At 42.1% G+C, this 17,181-nt stretch overlaps 1 protein-coding gene across 2 annotated transcripts in view; it reads right to left on the bottom strand.

Moving 5' to 3' along the window:
• The window catches only part of LOC132381540 (galectin-4-like), a 38,780-nt gene extending 21,836 nt beyond the window's left edge, over nt 1-16,944 (bottom strand). Inside the window, exons 1-5 of one of the 2 annotated variants that reach the window (XM_059951034.1) lie at nt 16,765-16,944; nt 5,035-5,123; nt 2,346-2,553; nt 2,085-2,204; nt 1,141-1,191 (exon numbers count right to left, since the gene is read on the bottom strand). In XM_059951034.1, the coding sequence (XP_059807017.1) occupies nt 1,141-1,191; nt 2,085-2,204; nt 2,346-2,553; nt 5,035-5,123; nt 16,765-16,794 (498 nt within the window). In that variant the 5' untranslated portion in view covers nt 16,795-16,944. The remainder of the gene's footprint in view (nt 1-1,140; nt 1,192-2,084; nt 2,205-2,345; nt 2,554-5,034; nt 5,124-16,764) is intronic. The other variant, XM_059951035.1, reaches the window with a different exon arrangement.
• Between the last annotated feature and the right edge of the window lie 237 nt (nt 16,945-17,181).

Genomic DNA, 17,181 nt, shown 5'->3' with positions numbered 1-17,181 from the left:
CGCTCCAATGAATAGAGACCTAACTTGTTCAACCTTTCTCTGTAACTTAAGTGCTGAAACGATGTGCGTGTGTCATATAGTGACAAGGGAAACTTAACAAGGAGCTTCTTCACTCAGAAGATGGTGAGAGTTTAGAATGAGCTGCCAGTGGAATTGGTGGATGTGGATTTAATGTCCTTGCTTAATATAAGTTTGGATAGGTACATGGATAGAGAGCTACGGTCCAGGTGCAGGTTGATGGAATTAGATAGGTCAAAGGTCTGGTTCTGTGTTCTACAACTCTAAATGAAACTCTACAGAATACCCTGCAGAAACAAGAGGGCTGGGGCAGGCAAAATAAATGGGAGAGGTTGAGTGGGGGCCCTGGTGACTGGGTGGAGATACCTCTCTACCAAAGGAGGTCTAAGGTGTTCCTTCCCTCTGCTAGCCTGCAGGTCACCTTTGGGCAAGGTGTAGCAAGGTGGACTGGGGAAGGCAGAGGATAAGAATTGGGAGAAGCTGAATGGGAGCCCAGGGAGGTAGTGAGATAAAAAGGAGAGAAACAGAGAGTCCCCATAGCATAGGAGTAAGATCAGGCTTATAACGACGTTTCAAAATCCGCATCCCAATTCAGGATTGTTCAGTCGTAACTAAATTTAGACAAGGGGTCCATATGAGTCTCTGGTCCCTGACAACATCTGGTAATATTAATACACACATCTACTGACTCTTACAGATACCTTCCCACCCTGTCATTTGTCATTTTCTTTTCCCAGTTTTTTCATTTCCACTACATAACCCAAAATGTCGACTGTTATTCCTCTCCATACATACTGCCTGACCTGCTGAGTTGCCCCTAACATTCTGTGCGTGTTACTCTGGATTTCCAGCAACTGCAGAATCTCTTGTGCTTCTGGCAATAATATTTAATGCTGGTGCTCAGGAAGTTGGAGTGCCCCTGGCCAAGCTCTTCCATTGAGACTACAACACTGAGCTGTGATGCCCACGTCATTTCAATGAATAATAATAATGATAGGACATCAAGAGAGACAGGTATCTCACCAGGGAAAATGAGATAATCTATTGTCAACAATTAAGAAGCATGCAGCTAACGCTTGGCAGAAGGTATTTTACAGAAGAAGATAAAACAAAGCAACTTACGGCAAAAGACTGACATGGGGTATAAGCAGGAGGAGGATACGCTGGAGCAACCTAAAACAGAAAGACAGTCAGTGACAGACTGGTGGAAACCAGGAGCAAAACCCATCACATTTACATGGTGTCCATCACACAGGTAATTATCAACAATGAGGGGCATGTTGGGGCCAACCAAAGAGCTCAGCTTTTTCAAGAAAGGAGCAAAAGCTGGGGGTTTGGCTGAAGATATCCACACAAGGAGAGCAGAAATCTCAGAGGGTTTGATGAAGATTGGGATGGAGAAGGGCAAGGTGTTTCAAATTAATTTACAGGAGTGGGGATTGCTAGAAAAAAGTGTTCATTCCCACCCCTAAAGATACTGCAGTCTCCTTCAGAACCCTTTCCCTGAAGGACATTGTGATAAAAATCTGGTTTACCAGACCCCAATTTCATGGGAACTATTAGTGACAGGACCTTGTTCTAAACCTGCATGATATAGTCAACTCAAATTAACTTCCACAGCCATTGTTGTGGGTTTTGAATTTAGGATATTTTGCACAGACCTCTGGGTTACTGGAGTAATAACAGTATTTTTCCTACACAGAGAGTGGTGGGTGTATGGAACACACTGCCGAGGTTGGTGCTCAAGTCTGATACATTACAGACATTTAAGAAACTCTTAGGCACTTGGATTAAAAGACAAATTCAGGGTTACTGGCTATATAAAATGGAAGGATTAGATTGATTATGAAACAGCACAACATCATGGGCCACAGTCCTGTGTTAAACTGGGACCTGAAGGTCTGGCTTTCTGTTATGTGTATTCCCTCTCTGTGATGTAGCTGGCTGTGAAAATTGGCAAACAAACTTCCATCATGGGTAGGGAGAGCTCTGAGGTAGTCCCAGCTGCCTCAGTCTCTGCATTCCACACTTGGTTTGGGCTTGACAAGCAACTGTGTGCTACCTACATTTGGGTTTCTAAAAGTGATGGTATTCACATGAACATCTCCCGAAATCTTCAGAGTATCCACTCTAGTCATAGGCAGCCTGTGGTTGTACTGCAGGAAGTGTTGCCCATTCACAGAAACCTGTGGAAGATAGGAAGGTTATTTACAATATCTCAAGTCATAGAGTTGAACAGCATGGAAACAGACCCTTTGGCCCATTGAGCCCATGTCGATCGTTAACACTGGTTATGCTGTAATTGTAACTGAAGCCAATCCTCATACCTGGAAACCATAATGCTGTGTTTTAAAGATCAGCTCAAAGTACGTCCCTGCATTGATGGGAATCTGCTGTTTCCTCTCTTCGGATCCCCAGCGTTCACACTCCAGCGTATTGCAGACCACAACAGATTCATCATAGCGTATGTTGAAGTGAAAGGCAACATCAGATCTTGGCGTCTGGCAGGAGCCACACATGAAATCCACGGCAAACCTGCAGAACAAAGTTCAGACAGTGAGCCTCCTTTGTCTGTAGACCTCCAACAGTCTGTGTCACCGGAGTAGCCAGTGAACCAGTCATGACAGAAACATGGTCTTAACTGAAAGCTATTGTGAAAATTTGAAAGGAATATCTGTGGACTTAAAAATCTTGATGTGCACTATTGCTATTGGCTTATTATTGTCACTTGTTTGAAGTTCAAAATACTGAGTGAATTTATTATCAAAGTAGATATATGTCACCAGATATAAGCCTGAGATTCACTTTTTTGCAGGCAAACTCAAAAAATCCTAAATAGAATAACAAATAACCATAATATAATCAATGGAAGACTGCTCCAGCTGGGTGTTCAACCAGTGTGCAAAAGATACTGTGCAAACACACAAAGATACTAATAAATAACTAAGCAATAAGTATCTAGAACATGAAATGAAGAATTCTTGAAAGAATGTTCAAGAAACAGTTATTATCCTTTAATCATCAGAACCAAAGGGGATAACTTCACTTAAATTCACTTACCCATCGTTGAAAGTGAGTCCATAGGTTATGGGAACATTTCAATGATGGGTAAGTGAATTTGAGTGAAGTTATCCCCTTTGGTTCTGATGATTAAAGGATAATAACTGTTCCTGAACCTGGTGGTGTGGGTCCTGAGGCTTCTGTCCTCTATCCTCTTCCTAATGACAACAGTGAGAAGAGAGCATGACCTGAGTGGTGGGAGTCCCTGCAACAATGCTCCATGTAGATGTACTCAATAGTGGAGAGGGCTTTATCTGTGATAGACTGGGCCATATCCACTACTTTTGTAGGATTTTTCATTCGAAATTATTGGTGTTTTCCTATCAGACTGTGACACAGCCAGTCAATATACTGCCCATGTACTGAGATACAGTGAAAAGCTTGTCTTGCATACTGTTCATACAGATCAGATCATTACATACTGCATTAAGGTAGAACAAACAAGTTAAAACGATAACAAAGCAGAATAAATTCTGCATTAAATTGCAATAAATGGGGAGAGGGGCTACTGCACAGGACTGAAAGAAACTACTGGAAGTTGTAAAATCAGTCAGCTCCATCTTGGTTACTAACCTCCATAGTATCCAAGACATCTTCAAGGAGCAGTGCCTCCGAAAGGCAACATCCATTACTAAGGACCCCCATAATCCAAAGACACAGACTCAGTGATTCAAGGACAGCTTCTTCCCTTCTGCCATCCGATTTCTAAATGGACACTGAACCCATGGAAGCTAACTACCTATATTATTTCTGATTTTGCACTACTCTTAATTTAACTATTTAATATACATATATGTATTTACTGTAATTGATTTACTCATTTATATTTTTTCTCTGTATTATCATTTATTGCATTGAACTGTTGCCACTAAGTTAACACATTTCATGACACATGCCAGTAATTTTAAACCTGATTCTGATTGTATTAAAAGCCACAGAAAAAGTGCAATTCAGGTAAACAATTAAGTGCATGATCATTACAAGGTAGATTGTGAGGTCAAGAGTCCCCCTTATCAGACAAGAGGTTGTGAATACTTACAGGCTTTTGTATTAGGGTAGGTATCTTTCTTACATTTGTAACAAAAACTGAATTGTCTGCTCTCCTAAGAAAGTTCATCGACCTGATACATCAACTTTGTTTCTCTCACCACAGATGCTACCTGACCTGTTGAGTGCTTTCAGCATTCTCTATATTTATTTCAGGCTTCCAGCATCTGCAGTGTTTTGATCTCCGCTCAGTACTCAGGTCAGTAAATCACTTGAGGTTGTGTTTAATAACAAACATTTGTGTGGGTCAGTAAGTACAGGAACTGGAATGGACGTTGTAGGAGAAACCTTAGGAAAGCAAAACAAAGCCTGCAAATTTGTTAAATCTGAAACATAAGCAAACAAAATGCTGGAAACACTCAACAACAACACACAAAATGCTGGTGGAACACAGCAGGCCATGCAGCATCTGTAGTGAGAAGCGCTGTCGACGTTTCGGGCTGAGACCCTTTGTCAGTCCACAGCAGGCCAGGCAGCATCTATAGTGAGAAGTGCTGTCGACGTTTCGGGCCGAGACCCTTCGTCAGAATGCTGCCTGGCCTGCTGTGTTCCACCAGCATTTTGTGTGTGTTGTTGTTTGAATTTCCAGCATCTGCAGATTTCCTCGTGTTTGCTGGAAACACTCAACAGATTATTCAGCACCTGTGGAGAGTAAAAAAAAAGTTAATGCTCCAGTCAAAAATGGGTTGATTCATTTCAAGTCAGTGTGAGTTAGAAATTGAATATATTCTAACATACAAAGACCAAATGTATGAGAAAATGTGTTCAAATGGTGGATCAGACTCGATGGGCTGAATGGCCTAATTCTGCTCCTATGTTTAGCTGGCAATGATTAGGAGGACTGAACTTGTGCAGTGAAAAATCTTGCAACCTTTTAAGCCTGGATTGTCAAAGATCTAGTTGTCTTACCTCTTTGCATGTCCTGGCACCTGTCCTTGAATTATAATCAGTTTCTCATCTTGAAGTCCACCAAATATACTTCCTGTGAAGGGAATAATCTGAAAGAAGGAATAAATATACTTAGAACACTTAAAGACCCCCATATTTCCTCATGGTTGTTGTGTGAACATCATCCTCTTTCTCATAATTACCATTTCCAATGTTTCTCTCAACACCTCTCTCCTGTCCCATAAACTATTTGCATACCAACTGATGGCAATCTCTTTGCCAACAAAACATCATCAATAAACAACTGGAGAAGAGGTTGGTTGTGACTTTAAAACTTTGGTTACTCATTACCATGAGCAAGCAGATGAATACAACATTCAATTTAAGAATTAGAGAGTTAGGGGGAATTTCTTGAGCCAAAAAGTGTTGAATCCATGGATTTCATTAGCACAGACAGCTGTGGAGGCCAAGTCATTGAGTATATTTAAAGCAGAGGGTTATAGTTGGTTGATTAGTCATAGCATCAAAGGTTGCCGATAGAAAGCAGGAAAACGGGGTTGAGAACGATAACAAATGATGGAATGGTGGAGCAGATTCAATGGGACAAGTGGCCTAATTCTGCTTCTATGTCAAGAAGTGTTGCTCATATGCTACAGAAGAAACTGAAGCAAGATTAAGGCATTCACCACTGATATTCCTTCGATTAGTCAATAGGATCACCACAGGTCTATTACTTCAGTGTCATTTTCCTGCACTAACCCCAGATTTCTTCATTCCCTTAATATCTAAATGTCTACCTCTTTGCCTTGAATATATTAGGCCACCTCTCAGGTAGAGAAATTTAAAGATTCACCACCCTTTTGTGACCATTCTCCCCTAGGGGCACTCTCCTCTCCTATCAGGTTCCTCCTTTAGCCCTTTGCCTTTTCCAACTATCACCTCCCAGCTCCCTACTTCATCCTCCCCCTCCCCTATCCACCTACTGCCCCCTCACCTGGCTTCACCTATCACCTTCCAGCTTGTACTCCTTCCCCGCCTTAACTGGCTTCTTCCCACTGTCCTTTTCACTCATGATGAAGGGTCTCATCCCATATCAGCTCTTTATTCCTTCCTGTCGATGCTGCCTAGCCTGCTGAGTTGCTGTGTAAATATAATCTTTTGCATACAGGTGGAAATTCCCAATTAATTACCACCTCTGAAAGTGGATAAAAGATTCTCCCATTGTTTTTTTTACTGTTAATTCAAGACGTGGGTGCTTTCACAATCTATGTAGGAAATCTGAGGGTTGGTATTGTACTTTGCCTGGGCTTGAACTCACTTTTACCTGTGTCCCCTCCATTACCTGTCCGATGTGGATTTTCAAGAAATTCCAACATTCCATTTCAAGAAGCACTTGGTTCAGTATTAATAAAGCCCATCTCAAGAGCCCTTTCCCTTATTCTGTCAGCTCCTCCAGAGAGTTTTACACCACAGGATCTGTTTTGGCACATCATTTTCTTTGGCACGTCAAATACCTATACGGATAATCCCATTTACCAGAAAAATTTTTACTCCTCATGTATGTGAAGGATGTGAGAAATAAAGTCAATTCAATTCATTTCTTGGTCCATATGCGTCTATGCCTTGTTGATTCAACTGTTTCATCAGATCCCTCTTAAAAGTGATCGTATCTGCCTCCACCACTTTCTCAGGCGGTGTGTTTCAGCTTCCAACAACCCTCTGAGCGAAAAAGTTCTCATTCAGAACCTCTTATCCTAAATTGAAGCCATCTACTTTTATATACCTCTGCTATAGAGCAATAGCCTATCAATGTTCCTCAGAACACTGCACAGATCTGTCATTTCCTCCTCACTCATCCACTCCAACGAAACAAATCCAGCCTCTCTTGATAACTGAATATTTCATCCTAGGCGGCTCAATGCATAAACACATACAGACATGGTTAAGAGGTTCCGTTGTTCAGACCAAACATCAGAATGAGGAATAGCAGTGAAGAAGGCCTTCATTAGCTGAGGAATAGAATGAATATAAGAGCGAAGAGGTAGCATACAACTTCCATAAGAAATTATTTATTTTATTTTATCAACATACAGCGTAGAATAGACCTTTCCGTGGCCAATTAACCTACAAAACTGTACGTCTTTGGACTGTGGGGGGAAAAAATCAGAGAACCCAGAGGAAACCCACACAATCACAGAGAGAACATACAAACCCCTTACTGACAGTGGAGGGAAAGTCCACAGTACATTAAGACATGAATATACACATAATGTCCACTTCATTAGGTAACTCCTGTGCCTGCTGAAGTGGATACTGAGTGTATGCTTGCGACATTTTTCTGCTGTAACCCATCCACTTCAAGGTTCAATGTATTGTGCATTCAGAGATACTCTTCTGCACACCACTGTTGTAATGTGTGGTTATTCTGTCAGCTTGAACCAGTCTGGCCATTCTCCTCTGACCTCTCTCATTAACAAGGCATTTTTGCCCATACCGTTTCTGAAATACTCAAACCACCCAATACAGCACTAACAATTAATTCACAGTCAAAGTCACTTGGATCACATTTCTTCCCCATTCTGATACTTGGTGTGAACAACAACTGAACCTCTTGACCATGTCAGCATGCTTTTATGCATTGAATTGACTGATTAGATAGTTGCATTAAGAAGGTGAACAGGTATACCCAATAAAGTGGATATTGAATGTATATGTCACCAGATACAACCCTGCAGGCACTCACAATAAAACAAGGAAACAAAATGGAATCAATGAGAAACTGAACACAAAGACTGACAAACATCCAATGTGCAAAACAACTGTGCAAATACAATAAAAGAACAGGCAATAAACATCTGTGATATTGTGGACTTGGATTATAGAAAGGCCTTTGACAAGCTGCCACGCGAGCTGTTAAACAAGCTACAAGCCCATGTTATTACAGGGAAGATTCTAGCATGGATAAAGCATTGGCTGATTGGCAGGAGGCAAAGAGTGGGAATAACACAAGCCTTTTTTTACCGGCTGCTGGTGACAAATAGTGTTCCACAGGGTTCTGTATTGGGACTTCTTTTTACATTATATGTCAATGATTTGGAAGATGGAATTGATGGCTTTATTGCAAAATTTGCTTATAATATGAAGATAGGTGGAGGGGAAGATAGTTTTAGGGAAAAGGTTACCGAGTGGCGTATAACCATGTGGTTAAGGTATTGGACTAGCGATCTAAAGGCCGTGAGTTCGAGCCCCAGCCCAGGCCAGCGTGCTGTGTCCTTGACTATTTTCTAAATGGAGAGCAAATACAAAAAACTGAGACGCAAAGGAATTTGTGAATCTTTGAGCAGGAATCCCTGTTTAAATGTTAATTTGCAGGTTGAGTCTGTGGTGAGGAAGGCAAATGCAATATTAACATTCATTTCAAGAGGACTACAATATAAAAGCAAGGATATAATGTTGAAACTTTATAAAGTACTGATGAGGTCTCACTTGGAAAACTGTGAGTAGGTTTGGGCCCCTTAGCTTAAACAAGATGTGCTGCAACTAGAGAAGATTCAAAGGAGGTTCACGAAAATGATTCCAGGATTGAAAGTCTCGTCATATTGAGAGTGTTTGATGGCTCTCAGCAGACCCCTTGATGCCCCAACCAATCAGTAATCTATCAACTTCTGCTTTAAATATGCCGATAGCTCGGCTTCAATCACAGTCTGTGGCAGAGCATTCCACAGATTCACCACTCTCCGGCTAAAAGAATTCTTCCTTACTTCTGTTCTATAAGGTCACCTATCAATTTTGACGCTGAGAAAAGCGTCCTCAGCGAAATGTTTCCCACCAGAGGAAACATTCTCTCCAATCCACTTTATCTAGTCCTTTCAATATTCAATAGGTTTAAATGAAATCCCCACAAGTAATCTTCTAAATTCCAGTGAGTACAGGCCCAAAGCTGCCAAATGTGCCGCAGATGTTAACCCCTTCATTCCCAGAATCATCCTCATAAACATCCTCTGGACTTTCTCCAATGACAACACATCCTTTCTCAGATATGGGGCCCAAAACTGTTGACAGTACTCCAAGTATAACCTGACTAGTGTCTTATAAAGGCTCAGCATTATCTCCTTGTTTTTATATTCTATTTCCCTTGAAATGAATGCAAACACTGGATTTACCTTCTTTACCACAGATTCAACTTGTAAATTAACCTTCTGGGTTTCTTGCACAAGGACTCCTAAATCTCTCTACACCTCTGATGTTTGAATTTTCTCCCCATTTAGATAATAGGCTGAACTATTGTTCTTTTTACCAAAATGCATTATACATTTCCCAACACTATTCTATCTGCCTGTGTTTTGCCCAGTCTTAAAGTTTGTCTAAGTCACGTTGCAACTGCATTACTTCCTCAGCACTATCTACTCTTTCACCTATCTTTGCATCATCGAAGAACAAAGGAGAGGCAGTGGTTGACATTTACTTATCTCTTCAGCCATCTTTTTCAGGACTCTAGGATATAGTCCATCTGGTCCAGGTGACCAGTAGATAAATAATACATACTCTTGAAAAATCAGATTCCTTGTACAAAATAAATGCAATTTAGCTTCACACATCTTCCCATGTGCCTTAGTAAACTATGTTTGCTCTGTGCATGAGACTTCACATTTTCTGCTCTATGTGAAGGTGCCTCCCTCTGTATACTTATTTACTCCTGTGTTTATTATTTACTTATTTTTTCCCCTGCCAGATTAGTTTTAAACCCACCTTAGCAGCACTGGCAGACCTGCCCACGAGGATGTTGGACCCATTCCAACTCAAGTGCAACGTGTTCACCTTCCCTGGTAATGTTCTGAATGACTCAGAAAGCTAAAGTCCCTCCACCTATGTCATTTGTTTAGCCGCACATTCGTGTGACTGGTGTGTGGCAAAAGTTTATCGGCACAAGTACACGTGCACAGGTAAAATAAATACCTTACTTGCAATAGCAACACCCAAATCAGAACAAGAGCTTTCACAAGAAAAACAGAACTTAACCACAAAGTTCACAATTAGAGCAAAATAATCTATTGGAGCGCAAAGTGATGTGGTCACAGTGTTGCTATACTGAAAGTGAATAGGAAGATACAGATGAACCATCCCCCACTACAAATACATGGCTCCTCTGTAGAGAGTTAAGTGCACTACATTCCTGGGAGTTCACATCACGGATGATCTCAACTGGTTTCTCAATATCACCTCCCAACCTCCCTGAACAAGAACAAGAACAAGCACCTCCATTCCCTGAGGATATTAAGGCAAGTGAGGCTTCCCCACAGCCCCCCACCATCATAAGTGAAGTTTACAGGAGCACCATTCAGAGCATCCCGAGAAGCTGCATCTTCATCTGGTAAGGGAGTAGTCGAGCATCAGACCAGAAGGCCCTACAGTGAGAATGGCTGAGAAGATCAGAGGGATCTCACTACCAACAATCGGGGACATTTATCAGGAAAGCTGAGTGCACGGGGCCCTTAGTATTATATAGGACCCCACCCAATCATACAGCAACCCCTTTGACTTTCTACCATCAGGCAGGAGACCGACGCATAAAGACGAGAATGGACAGGATGGGAAACAGCTTCTTCTCTCTAGCCTAACACTAACCCTAACCTTACCACATCGTATTTGAAGTGACCATAAGACATAGGAGCAGAATTAGGCCATTTAGCCCACTGAGTCTACTCCGTGATTCAATCATGGCTGGTCCTTTTTTTTCCCTCCTCCTCCTCAACCCCATTTTCCCAGCCTTCACCCCATAACCTTTGATGCCATGTCCAATCAAGAACCTCTCAATCTCTGCCTTAAATAAACCCAATGACCTGACCTCCACAGCTGTATATGGCAACAAATTCAACAGCTTCACCACCCCTTTGGCTAAAGAAATTTCTCTGTATCTCTGTTTTGAATGAATGCCCCTCTATCCTGAGGGTATGCCCTCTTGTCTTGAATTCTCCCACCATGGGAAACATCCTTTCCACATCTACAATGGTTTCAATGAGATCCCCCCTCAGCCTTCTGAATCCCAGCGAGTACAGACCCAGAGCCATCAAATGCTCCTCGTATGATAACCCTTTCATTCCTGGAATCATCCTTGTGAACCTCCTCTGGACCCTCTCCAATGTCACCCTGACTCAACCTGCAAGTTAACCTTCATGGTGTTCTGCATAAGGACTCCCAAATCCCTCTGCATCTCAGATTCCTGGATTTCCTCCCAGCTTAGAAAATAGTCCGCATGTTTATTTCAACTACCAAAGTGCATTACCATGCATTTTCCAACATTGTATTTCATTTACCACTCTCTTGCCTATTCTCCTAATCTAAGTCCTTCTGCAGCCTACCTGTTTCCTCAACACTACCTGCCCCTCCACCAATCTTTGTATCAGCTGCAGACTTGGCAACAAAGCCATCTATTCCATCATCTGAATCATTGATACACAGCATAAAAAGAAGTGGTCCCAACACCAATCCCTGCGGAACTCCACTAGTCACTGGCAGCCAACCAGAAAAGGATCCTTTTATTCCCACTTGCTGCCTCCTTCCAAGCAACCAATGCTCTAACCATGTTAGTAACTCTCCTGTAATACCAAGGGCGCTTAACTGGTTAAGCAGCCTAATGTGTGGCACCTTTTCAAAGGCCTTCTGAAAGTCTAAATAGAAAACATCAACTACATCCCTTTTATCTACTCTACTTGTAATCTCAAAGAATTCCAACAGGTTCATCAGGAAGGATTTTCCCTTAAGGAAACCATGTTGATTTTCTCCTACCTTGTCCTGTGTCACCAAGTACTCCATCACCTCACCCTTAACAACTGACTCAAACAAACACTGAGGTCACGCTAACTGGTCTATAAGTTCATTTCTGCTGCCTTCCTCCTTTCATAAAAAGTGGAGTGACATTTGCAATTTTCCAGTTCTCTGACACCATGCCACAGTCCAATGACTTTTGAAAGATCTTTACTAGTACCGCCACAATCTCTAACACTAACTCTTTCAGAACCCTTGCGTTCATCTGATCCGGGTGATTATGTACCTTTAAATCTTTCAGCTTTCTGAGCACCTTCTCTCTTGTAGTAGTAACTGCACCCACTTCTCTTCCTTCACTCACTACAACATCAGGCACACTGCTAGTGTCTTCCACAATGAAGACTGATGCCAAATACTCATTTAGTTCACCTGCCATCTCGTCCCGTTATTATTTCTCCTGACTCATTTCCTAGCAGTCCTATATCCACTCCCATCTTTTATTTCTTTACATACTTGAAAAAGCTTTTACTATTCACTTTGATGTTATTTGCTAGCTTGCTTTTATTTTTCATCTTTTCCCTTCTAATGATTTTGCTCTCTGTAGGTTTTTAAAAACTTCCCAAACCTCTATCTTCCCACTAATTTTTCCTTTGTTGTACGCAAAGCATTCCACAGATCCACTAGTCTAAAATAATTCTTCCTTACTTCTGTTCTAAAAGTCACCCCTCAATTTTGAGGCTGTGCCCTCTAGTTCTGGATACCCTCATCATAGGAAACATCCTCTCCGCATCCACTTTATCTAGTCCTTTCAATACTCAGTAGGTCTTAATGAGATCCCCCTGCATTTTTCTAAATTCCAGTCAGTACAGGCCCAAAGCTCCAAACATTCCCCATATGTTAAGCCCAGCATTTCTGGAATCATCCTTGTGAACCTCCTCTACTCTCTCCAATGACAACACATCCTTTCTGAGATATGGAGCCCAGGAGTGCCTTACAAGGCTGATTGGTGCCTTATAAAGCTTTGGCATTATCTCCTTGTCTTCATGTTCTATTCCCCTTGAAACAAATGACAAATTGCATTTGCCTTCTTTACCACAGATTCAACTTGTAAATTAACCTTTTGGAAGTCTTGCATGAGGACTCCCAAATCCTTCTGCACATCTGATGTTTGACGTTTCTCCCCATTTAGGTAATAGATTATCTGCAAAAAAAACTCTCATGTTCATTCTTTGCACTCCTGATTTCCTTTTAGAACTCATTATTTGATCCTTGTTACATATTCCTGCCATGTCCCCCTTTCCTTTTCCTCACTATCTCTTGTCATCCAGGGTTCCCTCAACAAGCCAGCTTTGCCCTTCACTTGGACAGGGACTCTGTCTATCACACTTTTATAAGACTCCCACTTGGAAAATGTCTGCTATCTCCTAACAGTCTCCCTCAATCAACTTTGACTGTTCCTGTTTAATGCCTTCAAAATTAGCCTTGCCTAATTCAGGACTGAAACTTGACTTCAGTAATAAAGTGCAGAACTAAGTTTTCCAAAAACTAACAGACTGGGGTTCTGAACACTTCCAAAAGAGTATATTGGCAATGACAAGGTCAACCATACAAATTAGAGAAGTCTCACCAAGACTCCAAGGATTAGACATAAGAATTTGAAGTTTGCAGACATCCCACCTCTCCCGGAAGTTCCGGGAGTCTCCCGCAAATTGATAGCGGCTCCCTGACACCCACAATTTATATACAATATCCCGGAAAACAAGTTTTTTGAAGGAGAGAGGGAGGGGTTGGGGGAGAGAGAGAGCGAGAGAGGGGGAGAGACAGACAGACGTAGCGTGAGCGTGACAGAGAGAGCATCCTGATTGGTCTCTCTTTGTGCCAAGTAAACCTATCAGTTTTCTCTGTGGGCGGGCTTTACAGTCGACACGCTCCCTCCCTCTCTTTCATTGTCCATCAGTTCAGTTTAGTGTCCTGCAGTGCCATGGCAGAGTGTTCCAAAAAATGAAAATGTGATCAAGGCAGATGCACTTGGAAGTCTTGGATTATGTCTCAACTAACCTTGAAGGACCGGTGCCAAACTATAGAAGTTTAGCAGTTGTTGAGTTCTGGGGGAAGCTGTCCAAAGTAAAATCTGTGAGCACAGGGCAGTTGAGATTCAAAGAGCTCTGCCGGTTGATGAAGCTGCTTTTGGTGCTGCCAAATTCTAACTGTGATGTAGAAAGGGCATTCAGCATGGTGCGTCACATTAAGACAGAATTCAGAAGTCAGCTGTCTCACAAAACACTTGTGAATCTGATGTCTTGCAAAATTAACAAATTCATTGACAGGCAGCTATGAGGTTGAAACTTCTGGCAAAATGCTCAAATCTGCCAAGCAAACCAAATCACAGTACAAGGAAAGTTTGCAAAAGAAATAGAAAAGCTATTTGCATTAGCATTTATTGAGAAATATACCTGACATAATCACTATATATCCCTGAAATATAACCACTATGTACTAGCTATTTACTACACTATGTAATCACTCCTATGTACTGAATATTACTATGTATTATTTTACTAGACACATTTTGCTGTGTATTGTTTTACTAGATACCTTGTATTCGCTTAGCTACATACTGTGGCAGTTAAAGAACACCTGTTTAGCTAGCAGCACTAATTAGATGAAATGTACTCCATGTATTATACCCAGCCTTTGTTTATTAAGAGATAACGGTGGCGGACAGGATGGTACGAGCAGAAGATGTAATGTGAGGGTGATTAAGGAGGCTGACTGAGAAACAACCTTGGCCAGGAATGAGGCCCAAGATGTGAACTGGAAAGAAATACTGGTGGCACATCAAGAGCTAGGCAAGAGCGATTGATTAGTTAACGTATAGATGATATGCAACTAAAAATTGATTGGGTATGCTGGTAAAACTGAAATGTAACTGATTTAAGAAATTACTATAAAGAATGCTGTACACCGGAGCTCGGTGGGCTTTCGGTGACAAGTTCATTGATTGCCTCAGCCTTTGCTTGCAAATAAAGGTTTAAACTTCTCGAAGAATTGTTTGCGTCTCCTGGTCATTTCAAGTAACCACGATACATTTATCTATTAGCATTGAGACTGCCAACAAAATACTCAACAAGGAATATATGTGTGTAAATAGTTTCAATATGAGATCAAATAAATTGTTGTGTTCTTTCATAATCCAATATCCTGTATACATACACCCTTGGAGGTCGATGGGGGAGTGGGGGGAATATGGGGTTGTGGGGGATGGGGCTGGTGATGCTACCTCCGTGAAATGAGTTTTTGCAAGGTGGGATGTCTGAGTTTGCATTCCCAGGAATAAAAGAAATGAAGAGTTAATTTGATCAAGTTGTTTAAAACGTTGAATAGGACACATAGTATGAGAGTCTTTTTTCACAATTGGGCAAGTCCAGATCAAGTGAAGGTAGGTTTAAAATCATAGAGGTCCCATTCAGGAAACAAACGGTATTTTAGAATTTCCTGAGAACTGAAGATAAAATATTCATTTCCCATCTGAAATCAATACATTGTTGCTGGACCCAAAATTGCATTCTTCAGCAGCCAAAAGGAGTGGGCTAAGTTTCATGGTGAAATTCAGGGGCAGATCAGCCCAGTTTTCAATGAAAAGCACACAGAAGACAAAATGGCTACTCCTTTGTGTGGTGGCTGCCCCCTGTTAAGTCAAGTTTATTTATATAGCACATTTTAAAACAACCCATGTTGACCAAAGTGCTGTACATATCAGAGCAGATAGCTAAAATCACAGATACAAGAAACACAGACATAACCAACAAGGCAAACAGCTTACAGGCACAAAAAAACAACACAAGGGCCTAGGCACAAGCCAATAATCAGCCACATCAGGATTCAAACGCTAGTGAATAAAAGTAAGCTTTGAACCTGGATCTAAAAGAGTCAATGGAGGGGGCAGATCTGATAAGGAGGGGAATGCTGTTCCACAGTCTAGGGGCTACAATAGCAAAGGTGCAGTCACCCCTGAGTTTAAGTTTAGATCGCGGGACAGTCAGCCGACCTGAGGGACCTGGAAGTAGAATAAGGGGTTAGAAGGTCTGTGATATGGGGGGGGGGGGGGGGCAGGTCACTTAGGGCTTTATAAACAAACAGGAGAATCTTAAAATCAGTTGTGAACCGTACTGGCAGCCAGTGGAGGGAGGCTGGGATAGGAGTGATATAGTCCCTCTTCCGTTAAGCTGACAAGAGCCTGGCTGCGGCATTCTGGACCAGTTGCAAGTGGGACAGGGACGACTGACTAATCCCAGTAGACGGGGAGTTGGAACAGTCCAAGCTGGAGGATATAAGGGCATGGATGACTTCCTCGAGATCTTTCAAAGAGAGAAACAGCTTGATTTGGGGAATAGTAAGAAGCTGGAGAAAAAAAAATAGCTTTTACTACTGCATTAACTTGCTTGTCAAACTTAAAGGTGGAATCAAATATCACACCAAGGGATTTAACATGGGGTTTGACAAGGGTGGACAGGTTGCCAAGACTGCTGGTAATCACTTTGATGGAGTCAGGGAGGCCAAATAGGACAACTTTATTGTCACTCCAAATGGCTCACCTCACTCCCTCCCAGTCCCTCTGAGACTCCTCGCCCTCACTTTCTCAATTCCCTTCGATTTTATCGTCCCTCTTATTCTCCCCCTCCCTCTCATTCTCCCCCTCCCTCCAGTCCACCTCGATGCCCCCATTCCCCTCATTTTCCCAGCCCCGCTCTGGAATACAGCCTCTCTGACCCTCTGTGACTTCTCACCAAAAGCTCTTCCCACTCTCGCCCCCTCTCCAACCCCACCCCCATCATTGGCTCAAGCTTCCTGCCCCCGGACCCCCACCCCCGTTTTGACAAATACTGAAAGAAGCAAGCGGATATTGTCAAGAAAAAACGACAAAATAGCAAAAGAGCGGACGATGGCCCGCTACCGGTCTAATCGGGCAGGTCTTCTGGGCCCTACCGGGTTGTAGATCGGCTGTTGTTCCATCATCTTGCTGGTTCTCAGGTAGCTCTGCTCCGGACAGCGTGGGACAGAAACTGAGTGAGATCCTGAGTAATCGAGTGATGTGAAAGATTAGCGAACTGACAACCGGAAATAACTAAAATGAGACCGTCACCTCCGTCCAAAACTAGAACAGAAACCAAAGTTAGTTTCGTTTCTTCAATCTGACTCTTGCGAGTCAGTTCCCAACCCCTCCCCACGCTACAAAAACAGCCCCTTTGTGATAGTAAACATTTTATTTTTTTACGAGAGAGAACAATGCAGGTGGACATCCAAGGAGCAAGAACAGTTGCAAACGTAGATTGTAAAACCAAAAATATATGATTATTGTACAAAATGTCTTTGATAACAGAGGGGTAAAAACTGTTCTAATCC

The sequence above is a fragment of the Hypanus sabinus genome, chromosome 26 (assembly GCF_030144855.1).
Source record: "Hypanus sabinus isolate sHypSab1 chromosome 26, sHypSab1.hap1, whole genome shotgun sequence".
In the NCBI taxonomy this organism is placed as follows: Eukaryota; Metazoa; Chordata; class Chondrichthyes; order Myliobatiformes; family Dasyatidae; genus Hypanus; species Hypanus sabinus.
Note: the sequence above shows the minus strand (reverse complement) of the source record. Positions and strands in the feature narration are given on the sequence as shown.